Source organism: Carcharodon carcharias, chromosome 15 (assembly GCF_017639515.1).
Source record: "Carcharodon carcharias isolate sCarCar2 chromosome 15, sCarCar2.pri, whole genome shotgun sequence".
Classification (NCBI taxonomy): domain Eukaryota; kingdom Metazoa; phylum Chordata; class Chondrichthyes; order Lamniformes; family Lamnidae; genus Carcharodon; species Carcharodon carcharias.
Window position 1 is genome coordinate 101,218,666 of NC_054481.1, and position 17,663 is coordinate 101,236,328.

At 42.1% G+C, this 17,663-nt stretch overlaps 1 protein-coding gene across 2 annotated transcripts in view; it reads left to right on the forward strand.

Annotated features, from left to right (window-relative positions):
* The first annotated feature begins 3,492 nt into the window (after nt 1–3,492).
* The window catches only part of LOC121288227 (alpha-1,3-galactosyltransferase 2-like), a 61,043-nt gene continuing 46,872 nt past the window's right edge, over nt 3,493–17,663 (forward strand). The window contains exon 1 of one of the 2 annotated variants that reach the window (XM_041206693.1): nt 3,493–3,724. In XM_041206693.1, the coding sequence (XP_041062627.1) occupies nt 3,696–3,724 (29 nt within the window). In that variant the 5' untranslated portion in view covers nt 3,493–3,695. The remainder of the gene's footprint in view (nt 3,725–17,663) is intronic. The other variant, XM_041206694.1, reaches the window with a different exon arrangement.

The following is a 17,663-nucleotide window of genomic DNA, read 5'->3' on the forward strand; positions in this document are numbered from 1 at the left end:
TTGTATGAATAGAAATTCCATACATATCTTCATGGGAGAAAGTTCATAGTGGAGAATGATCATCGTCCAATAGGGAACAGATTTATAAGGCAAATCTGTGTAGAGATCCAGCAAGACTGCAGAGGTTACTCTTCAGGCTTCAGAGTTATGATTTCACTTTGAAATGCAAGCCATGAAGAGAAATCTAGCAGATTCCCTATCTCAGGTGTCACCACAGGGAAAACATGAGCTAAAAAGGTCTAGGTGTAAAGATCCAGCAGCTAGTGAACATGGCACCACCAAACTGAGTCAAATTAGACATGAGATCAGCAAAGACAAAGAGCCCTCTCAATAAGTGATCCAGGAATAGCCTGCTAGGATACTGCAAACATAGCCAACAATACGGTAGTACTGGTCTATCAGAGATGACAACTCATTGGAAGATAAAGTTTTGCTAGTTGGATCTAGAATAATCATACCTGAAACATCATCAGCTCATCACCACATTACCCAGAGGGCATAGGCTTATGGAAAGAAACATCCAGATTGTCAAGAGAGCCCTCATAAAATGCTGAGAGACAAAGGAAGACCCAAACTTTGCCTTATTATCACCCCAATGTACACCTCTCAAGGTTGACATGAAATCACCTGCAGTGTAGTTGAATGGAAGAATGCATAGGGCAACTCTGCCAAGCAAGATACTCACCCCAAGTGATCAGGAAGAAGTGAGAGTAAACTTAATGACACACAGGCAGAAGGAGGTCAACACTTTAACAAGCATGCTAAATCCCTGCCTGGCTGGTTGAAAGGACAAACTGTACATGTACACGATCCAACCATTAAAACCTGGAATCTGACAAAAGTTGTTGGTGAATCTGAGATTCCAAGGACCACCATCGAGACCGAAACCAGCAAACAAATAAAAACGGAACAGAGCCAATATTCGACCTACACCTGAGCTGGTGTACCTCTTTTGTTACAAACCAAATAAACTAAATTAACAAAATCAGGGTCAAAGTAAAAGGCAGCCCCTTAAAGGGATACTTCTAAAGAAGAACAAATCACAAAGGAAACTTACATCAAATCAAAATGGGGTTAAAGGGGTCAATAACGCACCCCAGTCCCTGCAGTGCCCAGCGAGCACAGGAGGCCCCGACAGTGCCGGCAGACACTGCATGCTCCATCTCCAGGGAAACCCCGTTGCAAATGTAACCGCAGAAGAAGGGCAGACAGTCAGGCTGGATGACCCCCTTGGTCACCCGCTGCTTGGACCTGTTAATGGCCAACTTGGTCAGGCCCAGGGGCAGGTTCACGAGGAGGTCCTCGCCTGCCCCGCCCCCGTCCGCACCGGGTGTGCGTATATCTGGGGCATGGGACTGAAGTGCAAACAAAACAAAAGCAAAACAACTTACATAAGCGTGGTCAGTGTGGTCTATGTACTCCACAAGGCCATGAAAGACACAGGCATCTTGGGAGTCCGTGAACCAACATTGTATGGGATTGCCGGGTGCAACACCCTCCGTCCAGGTCCCCGATGGAAAGTGAGAGGGCACCTCCATACAGGGGCCCCCAATGGGGACCTCCGCCACTGGACGTCAACAAGGCACGCCAGGAAGTATTCAGGTGGTGGGCAAGGGTAAGCAGCCTATACAGGAAACCCCACCATGCCGTGCTAAAGGGCACAGAGGGCATTTCCACGAGGTCACTCAGGTTGTGGGGCTCTGGCATCTGAGGGAGGATTTGGGACTAATGTGGAACTCCGTCCGAGCAGGGGTTCTCTTGGGCGGGAGCCCAATGCACACTGAGCATCCTTGAGACCACATTTGACATCAGGTCTGAGCTCAACTGACTTAAGGTCATGGATGGCATTGGCCATGAGCCAGACGTCCACCGACGCACTACACGCCAACTCTTGTGGAATCATCCAGCCTACTCCTCTGCCACTCAGCACGTCCCCGATCCTGGTCACCCTGGCAACCACAGCCCTCCTCTCCGCCAGCCACCTGAAGTGGCGGAGGTGTGGACTCCTGAGCAGCAGCTGACGATAGCCACCACTCTTGACAGTGGAGAGCTGCAGCGTGAGGCAACCATGTTCCAGACATTGATCAGGTTCCTGGAGACAGGCAACGCCTGCTAAGAGCCACAAAGGCCCCTCAGGTCTACAAACAGGAGCCGCACTCCATATTTCAGGCTGTGCACCTGGCAGAAAAAATATCAGGGCACACCATTTATGAAGAGGCTCTATGGAAATGTATCGCTGCAGGGCCTGAGGGCGGAAAGTGGCCACCTGGGTGCTTAGGTACACCATCGCCTGACCGCCATCCCTAAGCGGGAGATTCAGAACCTCAGCAACGACCCAGTGCAGCCTTTTGTCCCAGAAGAAATTGATGAGCATCCTCTGGATTTTTATGACAAACTCCGTGGGAGGGGTCAAATTGACCAGCCGGTACCACAACATGGCAACAATCAGCTGGTTTACGACCAGAGCTCGACCCTGGTAGGACAGCACTCGGAGCAGTCCTGTCCAGCGCCACAGGCGAGTGGTGACTTTGGCCCCCAGCTCCTGCCAGTTCACTGGCCAGGATTCCTCAGCAGGGCAGAGGTGGACCCCCAAGCAGAGGAGGCTAGTCCTACTCCAGGTGAAAGGCCTGAGCTCTTTGGGTAGGGGATCCATCTGCCACTGACTGACCAGGAGACCAGAACACTTGTCCCAGTTGATCCTGGCAGAAGATGCAGCAGAGTAGACCTCCTGGTGCTTGTGCATCCTCTTCAAGTTAGCTGGGGGGGCGGTGGTCGGTGAACATGACGAGCACATCGTCAGCGTAAGCCGAGAGGACCACCCCAATGCCCGGCCCACACAGAACCAAACTTGCCAACTTCCTCTGCAAGAGACCCTGAGCTAGTGTAAGTACACCTGATGCCTTTCCTCATTGTGCCTCTGCAGCATTTGCTCCAAGCTTTAGTGAATCCCTCAGTACGTTGTCCTGGACCTTGAATTGCCAGTCTGCATTCCACAACTCAATTGTGCGCAACTCTTTGAACTTGGAAGACCTTTGTGCCCAAGGACGGGTAGTTAAATGTTTCTTCATGGATGGATCACGGGGTACTGTAAAAGGTATGTTCAACCCTGAAGGAAAGTTTAACCTCCCACATTTGAGTCAGACAGAGATTTACTGACACATTGAAACAGTTGGGTATCGATAAAACTTGAAACAAGTAAACATTTCACGATATCTTGGTCATTTAAATCAAAAACAGAAAACGTTTCCATTAACTCGTCTTTCCCTCCAACAATGCTGTCAGACTTGCTGAGTTTTTCCAGCATTTTTTGTTTTAGTGGTTTTAACGTTTGTTATGTGGGTTGGGTGGGGTGCGTTTACAAAACTGTTATTTTAATCGCGAGGACTAAAAAAAAACACCGCGTGACAATGCCTTAAAAGGCGTTTGCAACAAGCAATAGGTTCGCTCCTGCAATTTCCGCTACCTATGTGCCTCCCTCTGATTGTGAAGCTTCGCACCGAAAATATCAGTGGCTGGTAGGCTGACAATTCTGTCCCGCAGGTTAGTGCGGGTTTTTTTTCTCTGGAAAGCTGAGCTGAGACACACCTAATAAGCGGCAACAGGTCAGAAAAGTACAGCGACGAGGGAGATTTCCGCCCCCCCATTTCAAGGAGGAGATTTCATCCTTACGTTTTATTTTACAATCTCCCTTAAAAATGGTACTAAGGTGTCTCTCCTATGCGAAGTGAGTAGTCTTTATTGACATCCTTTTCCTGAGTTTTGATTGTGGCGAGGTTTGAATGGGGCCATCAAGTTTCTCCGATGCTTTTTATTTTGCCATTTCTATCAGTGTTTTAAAGATTATTCTGAAATGTGATTTTTTTTTTTAATTGAGAGGTGAAGGGACGCGGCATTCTTTTTTTAATTGTAGGGGAAATTATTTTAAGCGTTTCCTATGAATTTAAATTATATACATATATATTATTTTCAAACGCGTTGCGTAACTTGTTTTGATATCCGGAGCAAGCGGTGGATAATATGAAGAAAATTGTTGGTATAGTTCAAAGATTTGATTAACTGTTGGCGACTGAGATTTATTTAGGTGTTGATTTCTTTACTTTTTTGAAAAAAAAGCACTAGCAAGTAAAGCAGTGGTAGGAATGTGGTAGAAATGTATCTAATCGTATTTCGTGTAGGAGGTCTGCCTCTCCACTGCGAATTTTTTTTTTTGTTGCTTTACACAACACAAATAAAACGCCGTTTGTGACTCCTGTAAATTGCGTCATCATCCGAATATATCATTTTTTTTGCTTGCAAAGAAAAGCTCCTTCGGAAAACTCTGTTAATTTGGGAACCAGTTTAAAATTGTCAAGTCTCAGTAATACTGAAAAGTTCAGTTTTTTAACGTATATAGTACGCCCAGTTTCATTTTTCCTCCCAGGGCATTGCTTGTGTCTCTTTAGTGAACTTATTATGGGTCTTCCTGATATTTATGACTTTGTGCATAAAGACTGCCTGCACTCTTAAGGTTATTTTTTGAGTGGTTGCAATTAATCTAGATTCAATTTAGCATTGGCAATTGTGATCACTGTCATATGTGAGCCTGAACTCCATGAGTCTTTTACCATAGCTGGATAACTTCTTTGCAGAAAACATTTGCAGTTGAATATTTTTAGCTACTGGAGCTATCCCACACATTCATAGGATTATTTGTTTATGGTGAGCAAAGTAAACATTTAAAAATCATGAATCAAACTTGGCAAATAAGTCACAATAGTAGAAGTCTTTCATCTAACTCGGGAAGAAAATGTGCTTAATAAATAAAGTAACCGTTATATTATGCACTGTTTCTCTTCATATTGTCACTGCAGAAGCCTGCACTAATTATCTAGGACAAATTATATGTGCTCTCTTACTGCCTGTGATCAGTGTAATTTGATTGGAAGTAGGTGTGTATTTCATACCCTTGGAGTGTGTGTTCCAATTAAATTGTTAAGCAGCAAGCTTTTGTGAGTTTAAAAATAGAATTATTTACACTCTCACTTACCCAGAATTAAACATATCAGACACACGTTCTCTCACAAACAATATCACACATCTTAGATATAAAGATCATGCAGTTTTATAGATTACAGTTGTTTTCAGTCTCTGGTTTATGATCTGTGATCTCCTGTGGCAGACCTGTAGTTTCTTGGATGGTTTCGATGTTTTAAAGCTGAAGGGATGGTCTTGTAAAGTGAAGGGTTCACAGCAGCTTGTGAGGTTTCTTGTTGAATTTGTAGGAGGTTGGTTCTCAGGTCACCTTTAACTGGAACAGTATGTACTCTGGCTGCCTGATATCTCGCAGCTTGCTTTGAGTCTGGTTCATTTGATTGGCTTTTTGTGCAACTAGCTGCAAACAGTTCTTAGCTGATCTTTTAAACAAAGCCAACATCGCTGCCTCCATGCTTTTCCCAGGTTCAAAGACTTTCCAAATAATGTAGGGTGTTTTATATCATCCTGTGTTGCGGCTTAACACCCCTGAGGCTTTGAGATAGTTAGTGGCTTTGTTTTAGAATAACCCATTCCAACCAGATAATGTCCTTTTGATTGGCCCCTTTCTCTGTTCCGAGTTTCAATCTGACTGATTCTTTCTCTCAGCTATCTGTTCAATTTGATTCTAAGAAACGCCTCTTTTATATTAAAATGAATCATCCTTGTTTTTGATTTTCACCATGTCCTTGACCCTCCTTAACTCTAATCTCTTCTGGCCCTATAACCCTCAGATATCTGTGCTCCTCCAATCCTGACCTCTTGAGCACTTCTGCTTTTGAATTGCACCCTTGGCCGGGCCTTTGGTTGCCAAGGCCCCAAGTTCTGGAATTCCCTCCCTAAGCTTCTCTGACTCTCTACTCCTCTCTTTCCTTCTTCAAGATTGAAGATTGGCTGGCTAAACAGGAAACAGAGTAGCCATAAATAGGTTTTGTTCTAGGTGGCAGGATGCAACTAGTGGTATGCCACAGGGATCAGCACTGGGGCTTCAACTTTTTATAATGTATGACATGGATGAAGGGACAGATGCTACGGTTGCTAAATTTGCTGACGACACAAAGGTAGGTAGGAAAGTAAGTTGTGTAAGAAGGCTCAAAGTGACATAAAAGAGAGATGGTGGTGTTAGTGGTATTGTCAGGGTAAAACTCTGGGGACCTGGGTTTGAATCCCACCATGGCAGATGGTGAAATTTGAATTCAGTAAAATATCTTGACTTAAGTCTGAAGTTGATCATGAAACCATTTCTGGCTGTCGTTAAAAACCCATCTGGTTCACTATTGTCCTTTAGGGGAGGTAATTTGCTATCCTTACCTGGTCTGGCCACATGTGATTCCAGATCCACAGCAATGTGGTTGACTCTTAAATGCCCTCTGAAATGGCCTAGTAAGCTACTCAGTTCTCAAGGGCAATAATGGATGGGCAATAAATGCTGCCCCAGTCAGCGATGCCCACATCCTATGACCAAATTTTTTAAAAAAGTCAAATGAGTGGGCAAAAACCTGGCAAATGGAGTATGATGTGGGCAAATGTGAAATTCTCCCATTTTTGGCAGGAAGAATAAAAAAAGCAGATATTGCAGAGCTTTTGAGATTCAGAGGGATCTGGGTGTCCTGGCGCATGAACCACAAAAGGCTAATATGCAGGTACAGCAAGTAATTTGGAAAGCTAATAGAATGTTATATTTTATTGTGAGGGGAATTGGATACAAAATTAGAGAGGTTATGCTTCAGTTGTACAGGCACTAGTGAGACCACATCTGGAATACTGTGTACAGTATGGGTCTCCTTATTTAAGGAAAGATGTAAATGCTTTAAATGCAGTTCAGAGAAGGCTTCTTAGACTAATACCAGAATGGGTGGGTTGTCTTATGAGGTAAGGTTGGACAGGTTAGGCTTGTATCCACTAGAGTTTAGAAGAGTAAAAGGCAACTTAAAGGTTTCAATCAAGATCCTGAGAGTTATTGATGTGGTGAATGTGGAGAGGATGTTTATTCTTGTGGGAGAATCTGGAACCAGGGGTCACTGCTTAAAAATAAGGGGTTGCTCATTTAAGATAGAAAAGAAATTCTTTCTCTCAGGGTCGTGAGTCTTTGGAACTCTTCCTCAAAAGGTAATGGAAGCAGGCTCTTTGAATAGTTTTAAGGCAGAGCTAGATAGATTCTTGATTTAACAATGGAGTGAAAGCTTATCGGGGGTAGGCAGGAAGTTACAAACAGATCAGCCATGATCTTATTGAATGGCAGAGCAGGCTTGAAGGGGGCCTACTCCTGCTCTTAGTTTGTATGTATGTCCGTATGGAAACACTCTTTCAGCTCTGAAGAAGAGTCATACGGACTCTGTTTTTCTCTCCACAGATTCAGTCAGACCTGCTGAGTTTTTGCACCACAAAGACTAAACAGTCTGACAGGATTTCCTAGGTGTCAGTTCTGTGACAGGAGAGACTTGGAAAATTGGGAGCACACCTTTGGCACTTGATTGTAGCTTTTGATTTGAAGAGTCGAATCTTATTTTTAAAAATAGAGGCCAAATTTCTCATAGCTGCTTTATGTAAAGCAGATAATCATTTTGTGGCTGATAGCTGCTGGAAAATTGGTATTCGGATCCCCACCTCTGCCATTTTTTGTGCAGAGAATGTGCTCTCCGCCGCAGTGGAATTTCAAAACTTTTTTTTTAAAAAGAGTGTGGTATGTTCTTCAGGATTAGGATGGGGAGCAAAGAACCAGGTCTGGCCCCGAATTCCCCCTTTTCCACCTGACTAGGGTTTGTCATGATAATAGCTGATTGAGGTTGTGGACTGTAATATTAGATACTATACCGTACTCTGTCCTATATATGGGATCACCTAATCTGAGGACTGAAAGTCAGATAGCACATGTTGGCACCTGTCTTGATAGAGTTCAGATACTGCAGGTATGTGTTCATGTTAGGAAAATGTGTTATCAATAAAGTTAGCTCAGCTACAATGTTGACAGCCTGTGTGCATCATTAAAAAAAGAAACAGGACAGGGTCCAGCTCCAACTATTTGCTGTTTTGATTTCGGCGAATTTTTAAAAACCAGGATTGTTCTTAATGTTTGTGTGAAAATGGCGATGGTGCATTTTTATCACCAGTTGTCCTTGAGGAATTTGATTTGCTTTTTTTTGTCACCATGGCAGATTGGGGTGTTGGTGGGGTGGTGGGATCCTGCATGCAGAATTCAATGGAATTCTACACAAGTAGTGCACCATGTAGTGTGTCCAGGGCATTCATTAACTTTTACATCTTTCATGTCTGCACAGAAAATGCAATGACCTGGACTTGATGAATTTGTTATAAATCTGGTCATTTACCTTGACAGTAAACAACAGTACACTAATACTAAATTACAAAGGAAAGCTTTCTTGCAGTAACTCTATGTAACTGAATTGTTGTATGCCTGCATCCACTTATGGGTTTGCAGTGTATTACTCTCCATGTGATTGGCCACTCTTTCAGTAGAGGTGGTCATGTGCTTAAATGTCTCACACATCATGGCAGAGATGGACACCTCCATCTTCAGCGTAAGGGGTGTCTACCACCTCTAGAAATTCTGATAGATGTTTGCATGTTTCCCTTGCTGCACCACAGTATGACCCCTGTGCATCTGTGTTGAGCTGAGCATAGCTGGAGGGTCTCACGTGGAGACTCTCCACAGCTGTCGCTGCCTCCAGCTCTTACTCTCATTTGCAGTACTCCTTGCCTGGTGCCACTTTTTCTACTTTGGACTCGTGGCTCACTGAGGTGTGTGAACCTGCACTGGCAGAGGGCGTTTATGAACCACCTGTGCGTCCTCAGAATGATGCTGCTCTGAGGACTGCACTGCCTCCTCTCTCATCTGCTGCCTCTGCAATGCCTCTGAGGGAAGTGAAAGACATTTCTTGGCGCTGCACAGAGATATCATTCCCCAGCATTTTGCATTCTTAATACATTAAGTAAAATAAATTGGTGATGATGCAATATGAGTGATCGAGCTAGTGCCAGTGCAATATATAATGCTTTCACCCAGTCTCTGTGCCACTCCATCTCTCCATAGGCAATGACCTGCTCTGCTACAGGCCTGCTGATTTCCAGGATCACTACCTCTAAGAAATGTCATGATGTCCAAGGATGCTACTCCACCCCTGCTTCACTGTCTCTCCTGGGTGTGGTGGGCTGTCTTCTCCTGTAATGTGGAAAGCCAGAGAGTTAGGACTAGAAGGAGTACAGCCCTTACTTAAGAAGGAGCGATAAGATTTGAAGGGAAACCTGTAGATGAGGAGTGGTAAGCCAACACATTGAGGTTGAGTCAGTGCTGTGTGTAGAAATGAAGAGTTAAAGTGGAGCCTATGGTGGCATTCTCCTATGTAGCTGCACATTGTGTGCCTCAGAGGATACAGCTGTATTGAAAATGGCTAAGGAGGTGAAGAGTGGTGGCTGCATTGTATGACACTCACCAAGCACTAGATTAATGTCCTTTCCACCACACTCTGGCTGCTTGTGACCTCCAGCCAAGCCTGTTTAATGAGGCTGGCTGGCCTCCTGCCATTCTCTGGAAAAGGCACATGTCTCTGTGCCGTGACTGCTTCCAATGTCACAACTGGTGATGCGTCTGTAAAGTGGGGTCGGTCTTTCCACTCTCCCACACTCTCATCTCCCATCCATTCTCCTCCTCTTTTCTGCACCCCTGATCAAACCACACCTCAAGGTGCTGCCACTATGAGTGCTGCCGGTGTCCCTTCAAATATAGATCTTCATTTGTGTTTCTGATATTTCATCCTGCCCACTTTCCCTATTTGGATAGCAATCCTAGAAGCAGGCTCTTAATTTGTTGAAGAACAATCTGTAAAGAGCAGCCAGAAGGCCGTCTAATCATTCTCAACCCAGAAATGACCCCACCATTATGCCAGGGTCTAAGTCTGTAAAATTCTGTCCTGAGTTGCAATGCACCCCCACCCACGGTGTGCTTCCATCTCTGAAATGATGCCATCATAAACTCTTCATCCCTGTCAGGAATATATAATAATTTTCATAATGTTATTGGAATTTTTGTAGAGTAATAGTGGGGTCTGTATGTGTGGGACTTAATTGAATTAAAGATACTTAGCCAGAGGAAGTTATGAAACAGTGTGTTTATTTTTCCCAAAGATTACTGGTAAAATTAGTGCTATGATAGATTTTTATCATTAGAAAGGTAAAGTCCAAAGACATAGTGAAACACTTGGAATTTGCATTCAAAGGGGAGAGAAGGTTGTGTGTTAGGCCAGACATTTTAAGATCTGGCACAAGTATGAAAAGCCCCCAGCATCTAATCCTCAAATTGCTGCCTGTAGGAACTGAAGTTAAGAAAACTCACTTTGAATTCAAATGTTCAGGGTGTTGTGTTACTTTACCTGGTCCTTTTAAAAATCTATGTTTTACTGTTGCCTTAATGGAGGTGTAACTGGGAATCAGATTAACTAAGGGATTTAGAAGTTATTATAGTAATCATTTGTAAACCTATGTTTGGGCTTAAAATCGTTTTATTTAATGAAGGTTTAATTTAGTTTTGTAAGAAAGCAATAAGACTTGTGGTCTTATTATTACTGAATTCAAGACACACATCTCGAAATAAATTATACAAATTGCAAAATAGTTGTGGCAGTTGTTTCAAGTTTCCCTTTGGGATTTGAGGAGCTCAGCGTTTACCATCAGTTGTGTCATAAAATTGGGGGCTATTTGTGGGATATATTTGAAATTACTGGATTGGTTTGGAATTGGTGAAACTTAAGGCTATGAGTATGAGAAGCACTTTGAATTCATGAGTTGATGTGAGTCTTTTTTTTGTAGTGGTGAGACTGTAAAATGGCTTTGGCAATTGCTGAGACTTGTCTGGGAGTGAAGTTATAACTTTGGTCGGTTTACAAAAGTCAAATAAAGCTAAGTTAATGGAATTGGCAGATAAGTTACAATTAAGGTTACCTGCAGGGGTGAGGAAATCGGACATAATTGAAGGTAGCACAGCATTTGAAATTGGAAGGAATACCTGAGAGATCAAATTCTCCATGGGGGTGGTTCACTGGAATGGGCTCACATTCAGTTGCAAATGGAAAAACTTGAGCTAGAGGAAGCAGTAAAAGAAAAGGAAAGAGAGAGAGCATTTCGAAGAGAGCTAGTAATTGTGAGATTAGACACCCAGGAATGAGAAAAAGAGACAGAATTCCAGCTTAAAATGCTGGCGGTTAAAAAAGAGACACCAGGAGACAAGGAAGGACTCATTTCCAGATCCGAACCCAGTGGGGAGATGTTTAAATTTCTACAGGCTCTTCCAAAGTTTGAGGAAAGGAATGTTGAAGCATTCTTTATTTCATTTGAGAAGATAGCTAAACAGATGAAATGGCTGAAGGAAAACTGGATATTGTTGTTACAATCTAGGTTGCTGGGTAGAGGTTTATGCTTTGTTGTCAGAAGAAATGTCGGTGAACTATGATGTGGTTATAAAAGGCTATTTTTGAATGCATATGAGTTGGTTTCTGAGGCATACAGGCAGAAATTTAGGAATATGAGAAAACAGCCTGGGAAAACTTTTATATTGAGTTTGAGAGGTAGAACAAAGTAATTTTGACTGCTGGATACAGGCATTAAAGAAAAATGTGACATATACAGCTCTTTAGAGAGGTAATTCTTTTGGAAGAATTTAAAGATTCAATTTCTTCGGTAATGGAGGAACAGAAGGTTGAAGCGGTAAGACAAGCAGCAGAGAAAGCAGATATTTATGAGTTAGTTCATAGAGCTAAACTTTTTTCCATCACCCTTTAAACCCAAGAAAGATAGAAAGTGGGAAGGTGAAAGGAAGGTGGGTAGTCGGGGAAGAGAAAAAGTAGGTGTACGTTCCAAGGAAGTTTTTTTTTTTCAGACTAAAAAGGAAGGTGCTGAGGGTAGAAGTGACATTCGAAAATTGAGGTGTTTTCATTGTACTTAAGTTGGACATATGAAGTCAGTGTGTTGAAAATTGCAGGGAAATCTGTTGGGATTATTGGAGTGCAGAAAAGCTTTGGAAGTAAAAGTACTGTGGGTTCCTGGGCACAGGAAAAACCAATGGTTTGTGTAACGGTAAAACAGGAAGAATCAGTGATAGGTAAAGAAGTGGGAATGTGTTCACAATTTACCCAAGAGAGTTCTGAGGAGCAGGTTGCAGAAATGTTTAATGATTTCGTATGTGAAGGAAAAGTTTTTCCCTGTGTACAGGGTGGAGTAGGTAAAGATGTTAAAACTTTAAGAGACACAAGGGCTAGTCAATCCTTAATGTTGTAGGATAGTGATATTTGTTATTCAGAGGGAGTATTGCAGGAACTGGTGATAATAAGTGGGTTATTGGAGATGCTAAATTTATTCCATTGTGGAAGGTAAATTTAAAGAGGAAGTGGAAAACAGGTGAGGTGATTGTTGAGTAGTGGAAAAATTGCCCATTTGCAGGGCTTCAATTTACTTAGGTAATGATATAGCTGGGTCACAGATATGGGTGATGCCTATGGTAGTTGAGCAACCTGTAGAGGTATTTTAAACAGAAATATTGCAGAGAGAGCATTCTGGATTGTTTCCAGAAAGCAAGATCACAGGCTGTTAGGTTAAAACAAGGAGAACAGGATGTTCTAAGGCACAGAGAAGGCGTGGAAGCCCAATTAGCTGGTACTGTGTTTGATAACATAGTTCAGGAGGAAAGAACAGAGGACAATTTCAGCTGAGTTGTTTAACTCAAGGCAGTTAGTAGAGTTACAGAAAAAGGATACGCAAATTAAGTTATATCAAGCAGCTTACTCAGTAGCAAGGTGTATTCCAGAATGTTATTACCTTAAGGGTAATGTTTTAATGAGAAAACGATGGCCTTATGTTGATGAAAGCCGGAGGGAAGTGCATCAGTATCTCATTTCTATATCCAAATGGTATTACAATCATGAGGATAGCTCATGAAATTCTAATGGAAGGACAGTTAGGAATTAGAAAGTACAAAAACATTTTTATTGACCTGGATTGCATAGGGATGTAGTCAAATTCTGTGGAACATGTTACACACATCAAGTGATGGGGAAACCGTACGCAGTGATTAAGCCAGCACCTTTAATTCCAATTCCAGCATTTGAAGAACCTTTTACAGGGGTCATGATTGATTGTGTAGGACCCCTTGCTAAGACTAAAAGTGGAAATGAGTACTTACTAACAATAGATGTATCTACAAGGTTTCCTGAAGCGATACCTTTGAGGAAATATTACAACAAAGAAGATTGTGGAAAGGCAGGGCTCAAGTTTCGTGTAGTCAGATCAGGGCTCAAGTTTCATTGTTCTTTAAGGAGGCAATGAACAGTTTGGAGATAAAGCAGTTTAAATCAACAGCTTATCATCCTGAGTTACAAGGGGATTTGGAAAGATGGCATCAAACTCTAAACACTATAATGAGGGCTTATAGTCAAGATTATCCACGGGATTGGATTTGGGAATTCTATTATTTGCTATTAGGGACACTCCCAATGCATCGACTGCTTTTAGTCCTTTTGAACTCATTTATGGTCATAGGGTAAGGGGACCACTGAAACTGATTCATGAGAAATTGATGGGTCAAGATTTGGAAACTACTCTCTTGGATTATGTATCAAACTTCAGAGAAAGATTGGATAGAGCTTGTGAGTTAGCTAGGGAACATTTAAAGATATCACAGCAAGGATGAAAGCGAAGGCAGACAGGCAAGCTACAGCTCGTAGTTTTGTTGCTAGGGAGAAGGTGCTAATTCTGTTGCCAGCCCTGGATGACTTATTAAAGGGAAGGTTTATTGAGCCTTGCAGGATTGAAAAGAAATTGAGTGAAATAAATTATTTAATAAATACCCCAGATAGAAGAAAGAAGTAGAGGGTGTGTCATTTAAATATGCTTAAAAAGTACTTTGACAGGGAAGAGGACCAAAAGGAGGGTTTGGTGGTTGTAGATAATAAGAGGTAGAAATGCAGGATTCTTAAATTCACTCCTTTGATTGAAATCTTCACCCATGCCCTTGCCACCTCCAACCACTTCTCCAGTATTCCCTTTAGTAACCTCCTAACATTGCATGGTTTCCAGAGACTGTTCAACTTACATTTTAAAATGCTAACCACTACTTCCTGCTTACCCAAACTGCCTTGATGATTTGTAAGGATTGTGGAATTTCAAGGTGTATTAACTCGCTACAAACACACCATTTTTTTCAGGTAATCGTTCGAGTTAAAAAGAATCATTGTGCTTCAGAAGAATTATGCATTTCTGTAAAATTGCTCGTCTATAGTTTCTGAAATATATTCTTTTGGATAATAAGTGGCTAATCATTTTTTCATCCACCAGTAACTGCTCATCTGTGGGCAGTGAGGCTGCAAGAGGCATGTATAAGATACATTAAACGGAGTAACATTCCATTGCCACCACAACCATTCAAATACAAAACAGCAGCTTGCACTTATCCAGTGTCTATAAACCTAATGAAAACAAAATATTAAGGGTGGCATTTATATAGCATCTTTCACAACCTCAGGGTGTCCCAACGTACTTCTGTAATGTGGAGATACATGCAGGCAGAGAGTTAGGTTTAAAGACAATTTTTTAAGATTGGCTGACAAGGCACATAGGCTGTGGAGTTTGGGAAGAGAATTCCAAAGAGCAGGAGGCATGATAAGGACAGAAAGTACTTCTGCAGGGTATAACTGAAAATGTCAGGTTCCTACTGTACATTCTTGACCTATGCAGCAGAGGAAATGCTTTAAACTGTTTTCTAAAACCAAAACGTTCTTGAATTCTGTTTATTTAAAGCCCATCATCAGATCATTTTAAGCAAATGTATATCTCTCTGTTCATGATACTATGATCGAGAAATACAGCAACTATGGAGAAAGTATAATTTCTAAGACTTGTTCCCAGCAGTTCCTCACAGCTCTGATCTGAGAAACCTTTCTATGCTCTGCAAGTTGCTTTTGAAGAGGCATCAAAATTCTTTATTATTTGATGCTGATTAACCTGTTAATCAATTATTGTATCTTCCAAGCAGATGGAAGTTGACCCCTGAAATGTTTTGGTACCTCTTGAGATTTGGCCAGTCTTGTAGCTTTTAATCTTCAGTGACCATCTTGCATCTCCTGTCATGGTCACAACTTCACATTTCTTAATTTTTCACACACCTAAAGTGTTGAACAAATTAACTTTAATGAAAGACCATTTACAAGTCAAGACTGAAATAAACATGGGCCAACCTCCTTGCTCTTCAATATCAGACATAAGTAATATGTATGTACTCGATCACCTTTCAGGCCTTACATAGCCTGCATCAAGACAAATGATATCTTATCAGAAACTGCAACAGTGGTTTGTATTTTAAGTGTACAAATTTCAAGGCTTATAATTCAAGTTAATAGCACATGCTTTTTTTTTGGAAGTGTCAAACTGTGCAATGTAGGAAACATTGCCAGCTATATCAGTAGTCTTTTTTATAGTACTCTGCTTCATATGTTCTTCAGAACTGTTGTTCATCATCATCACCTCTGCAGCTTGACTGTCTCAGTGACCAGAGCCGGACAGTGTCTGACCAGAGCACTTATACAGCATAAATATAACCTACTTTGACTTAATCACAATGGCTACAGCACAATAGAAGGCCTTTCTGCCTGTCGTATCTGTGCCTAGTCCTACTTACCCACTTTTCCCCTGTCCCATAGCCTGAAAGTTCTCTCTTCAGATAATTATCCAGTCCCCCATCTTGAAAGCCAATTGAATCTGCCTCCATCGCAGTCCCAAGCAGCACCGTTCCAGATCCTAAACACGTGCTGCATACAAAAGGTTTTTTCTTATGATGCCAATGCTTCTTTTGCCAATCGCCTTAAATTGGTGTCCTCCGGCTCACGGCCATTCCACCAATGGGAACAGTTTCTCCCTATCTACTCTGTCCAGATCCCTCCTAAATATTGAAATCCTTTTATTAAATCTATTAATCTCTCCTCCAAGAACAGTCAAACCATCCACACTGCTGAAGCTCCTCATCTAATTTGCTATAAAGTGTACATCCATCACTCCGCAATTGGCAGTTGTGTCTTCAGCTGCTAAGGCCATGAGCTCTAGGGTCTCTCCCTAAATCGGATTACCCTTGAAATAATTTAAGAAAATTGCCAAAAGAATTTAGATGGGGGAGGTGAGACAAATCACACCTTGACAACTCACTTCATTAAAGAACAGAGGCATAGACTATTTTCTAAGTGGGGAGGGAATTCAGAAATCTGGAGTGCAAAGGGACTTGGGAGTCCTAGTCCAGGATTCTCTTAAGGTTAACTTGCAGGTTGAGTCAGTAGTTAGGAAGGCAAATGCAATGTTGGCATTTATTTCGAGAAGACTAGAATATAAAAGCAGTGATGTGCTGCTGAGGCTTTATAAGGCTCTGGTCAGGCCCCATTTAGAATATTGTGAGCAATTTTGGGCCCCGTATGTCAGGAAGGATGTTCTGACCCTGGACAGGGTCCAAAGGAGGTTCACGAGAATGATCCCAGGAATGAAAGGCTTAACATATGAGGAATGTTTGAGGACTCTGGGTCTACATTCGATGGAGTTTAGAAGGATGAGGGGGGATCTGATTGAAACTTACAGAATACTGAAAGGCCTGGATAGAGTGGACATGGGGAAGATGTTTCCATTAGTAGGAGAGACTAGGACCCGAGGGCACAGCCTCAGAGTCAAGGGAAGACCTTTTAGAACAGAGATGAGGGGAAACTTCTTCAGCCAGAGAGTGGTGAATCAATGGAATTCGTTGCCACAGAAGGCTGTGGAAGCCAGGTCATTGAGTGTATTTAAGAATGAGATAGAAAAGTTCTTGATTGGTAAGGGGATCAAAGGTTAAGGGGAGAAGGCGGGAGAACGGGGTTGAGAAACTTATCAGCCATGATTGAATGGTGGAGCAGACTTGATGGGCTGAATGGTCTAATTTCTGCTCCTATGTTTTATGGTCTTATGGTTCGTTTTGATGGTATAGTTCGGGTTTGATTGACTTTTTTGATTTTCTGCTGTGCAGTAATTGAACATGTTGAATATCTAGATCTCTTTATGCTCCACTTCTCGCTACTGAAACCCCATTCTATTCGTTAGTTGCTATCCTTAAATTTATGGCAGTTACACGTTTCCTAACTTTACTGAAATGGCTGCAAGCTAAGTTTCAGAACAGCGTGTAACTCAGGGTAATAGTTATTGTCAGGAGTAGTGGGGTCAGTGAAAAACATATGTTAGCAAGGCTTCAATTTCAGACGGATGCTGGAATGCATCACAGAAAATCTTTAGGTGTATGACTGTCTTCCACCATGCTTGAGCCAGCGAGGTCATCTCTCTTTGAGTGCCAACATACTCGGGAGCTCTGCCTTTTTGAGAGGACTGCCATATTCGTAATTTTTGTCCTTTAGTGTTATGCCCAGAATACACCGCAAATAGCAAAGATGAAAGTTGTTGAGCATTCTTTCTTGATAGCTGTAAGTCGTCCATGTATCACAGCCATACTACGAGGTGCTGAGAACACAAGCCTCGTAAGCCAACATCTTGGTCCTAAGGTTCAGCTTGATTGTTACTCCACATATGTTTTGTGAATTGGCACTGCTTTCCCCAGGCCTGTACCAGGTTCTGCAACAAGGAATAGA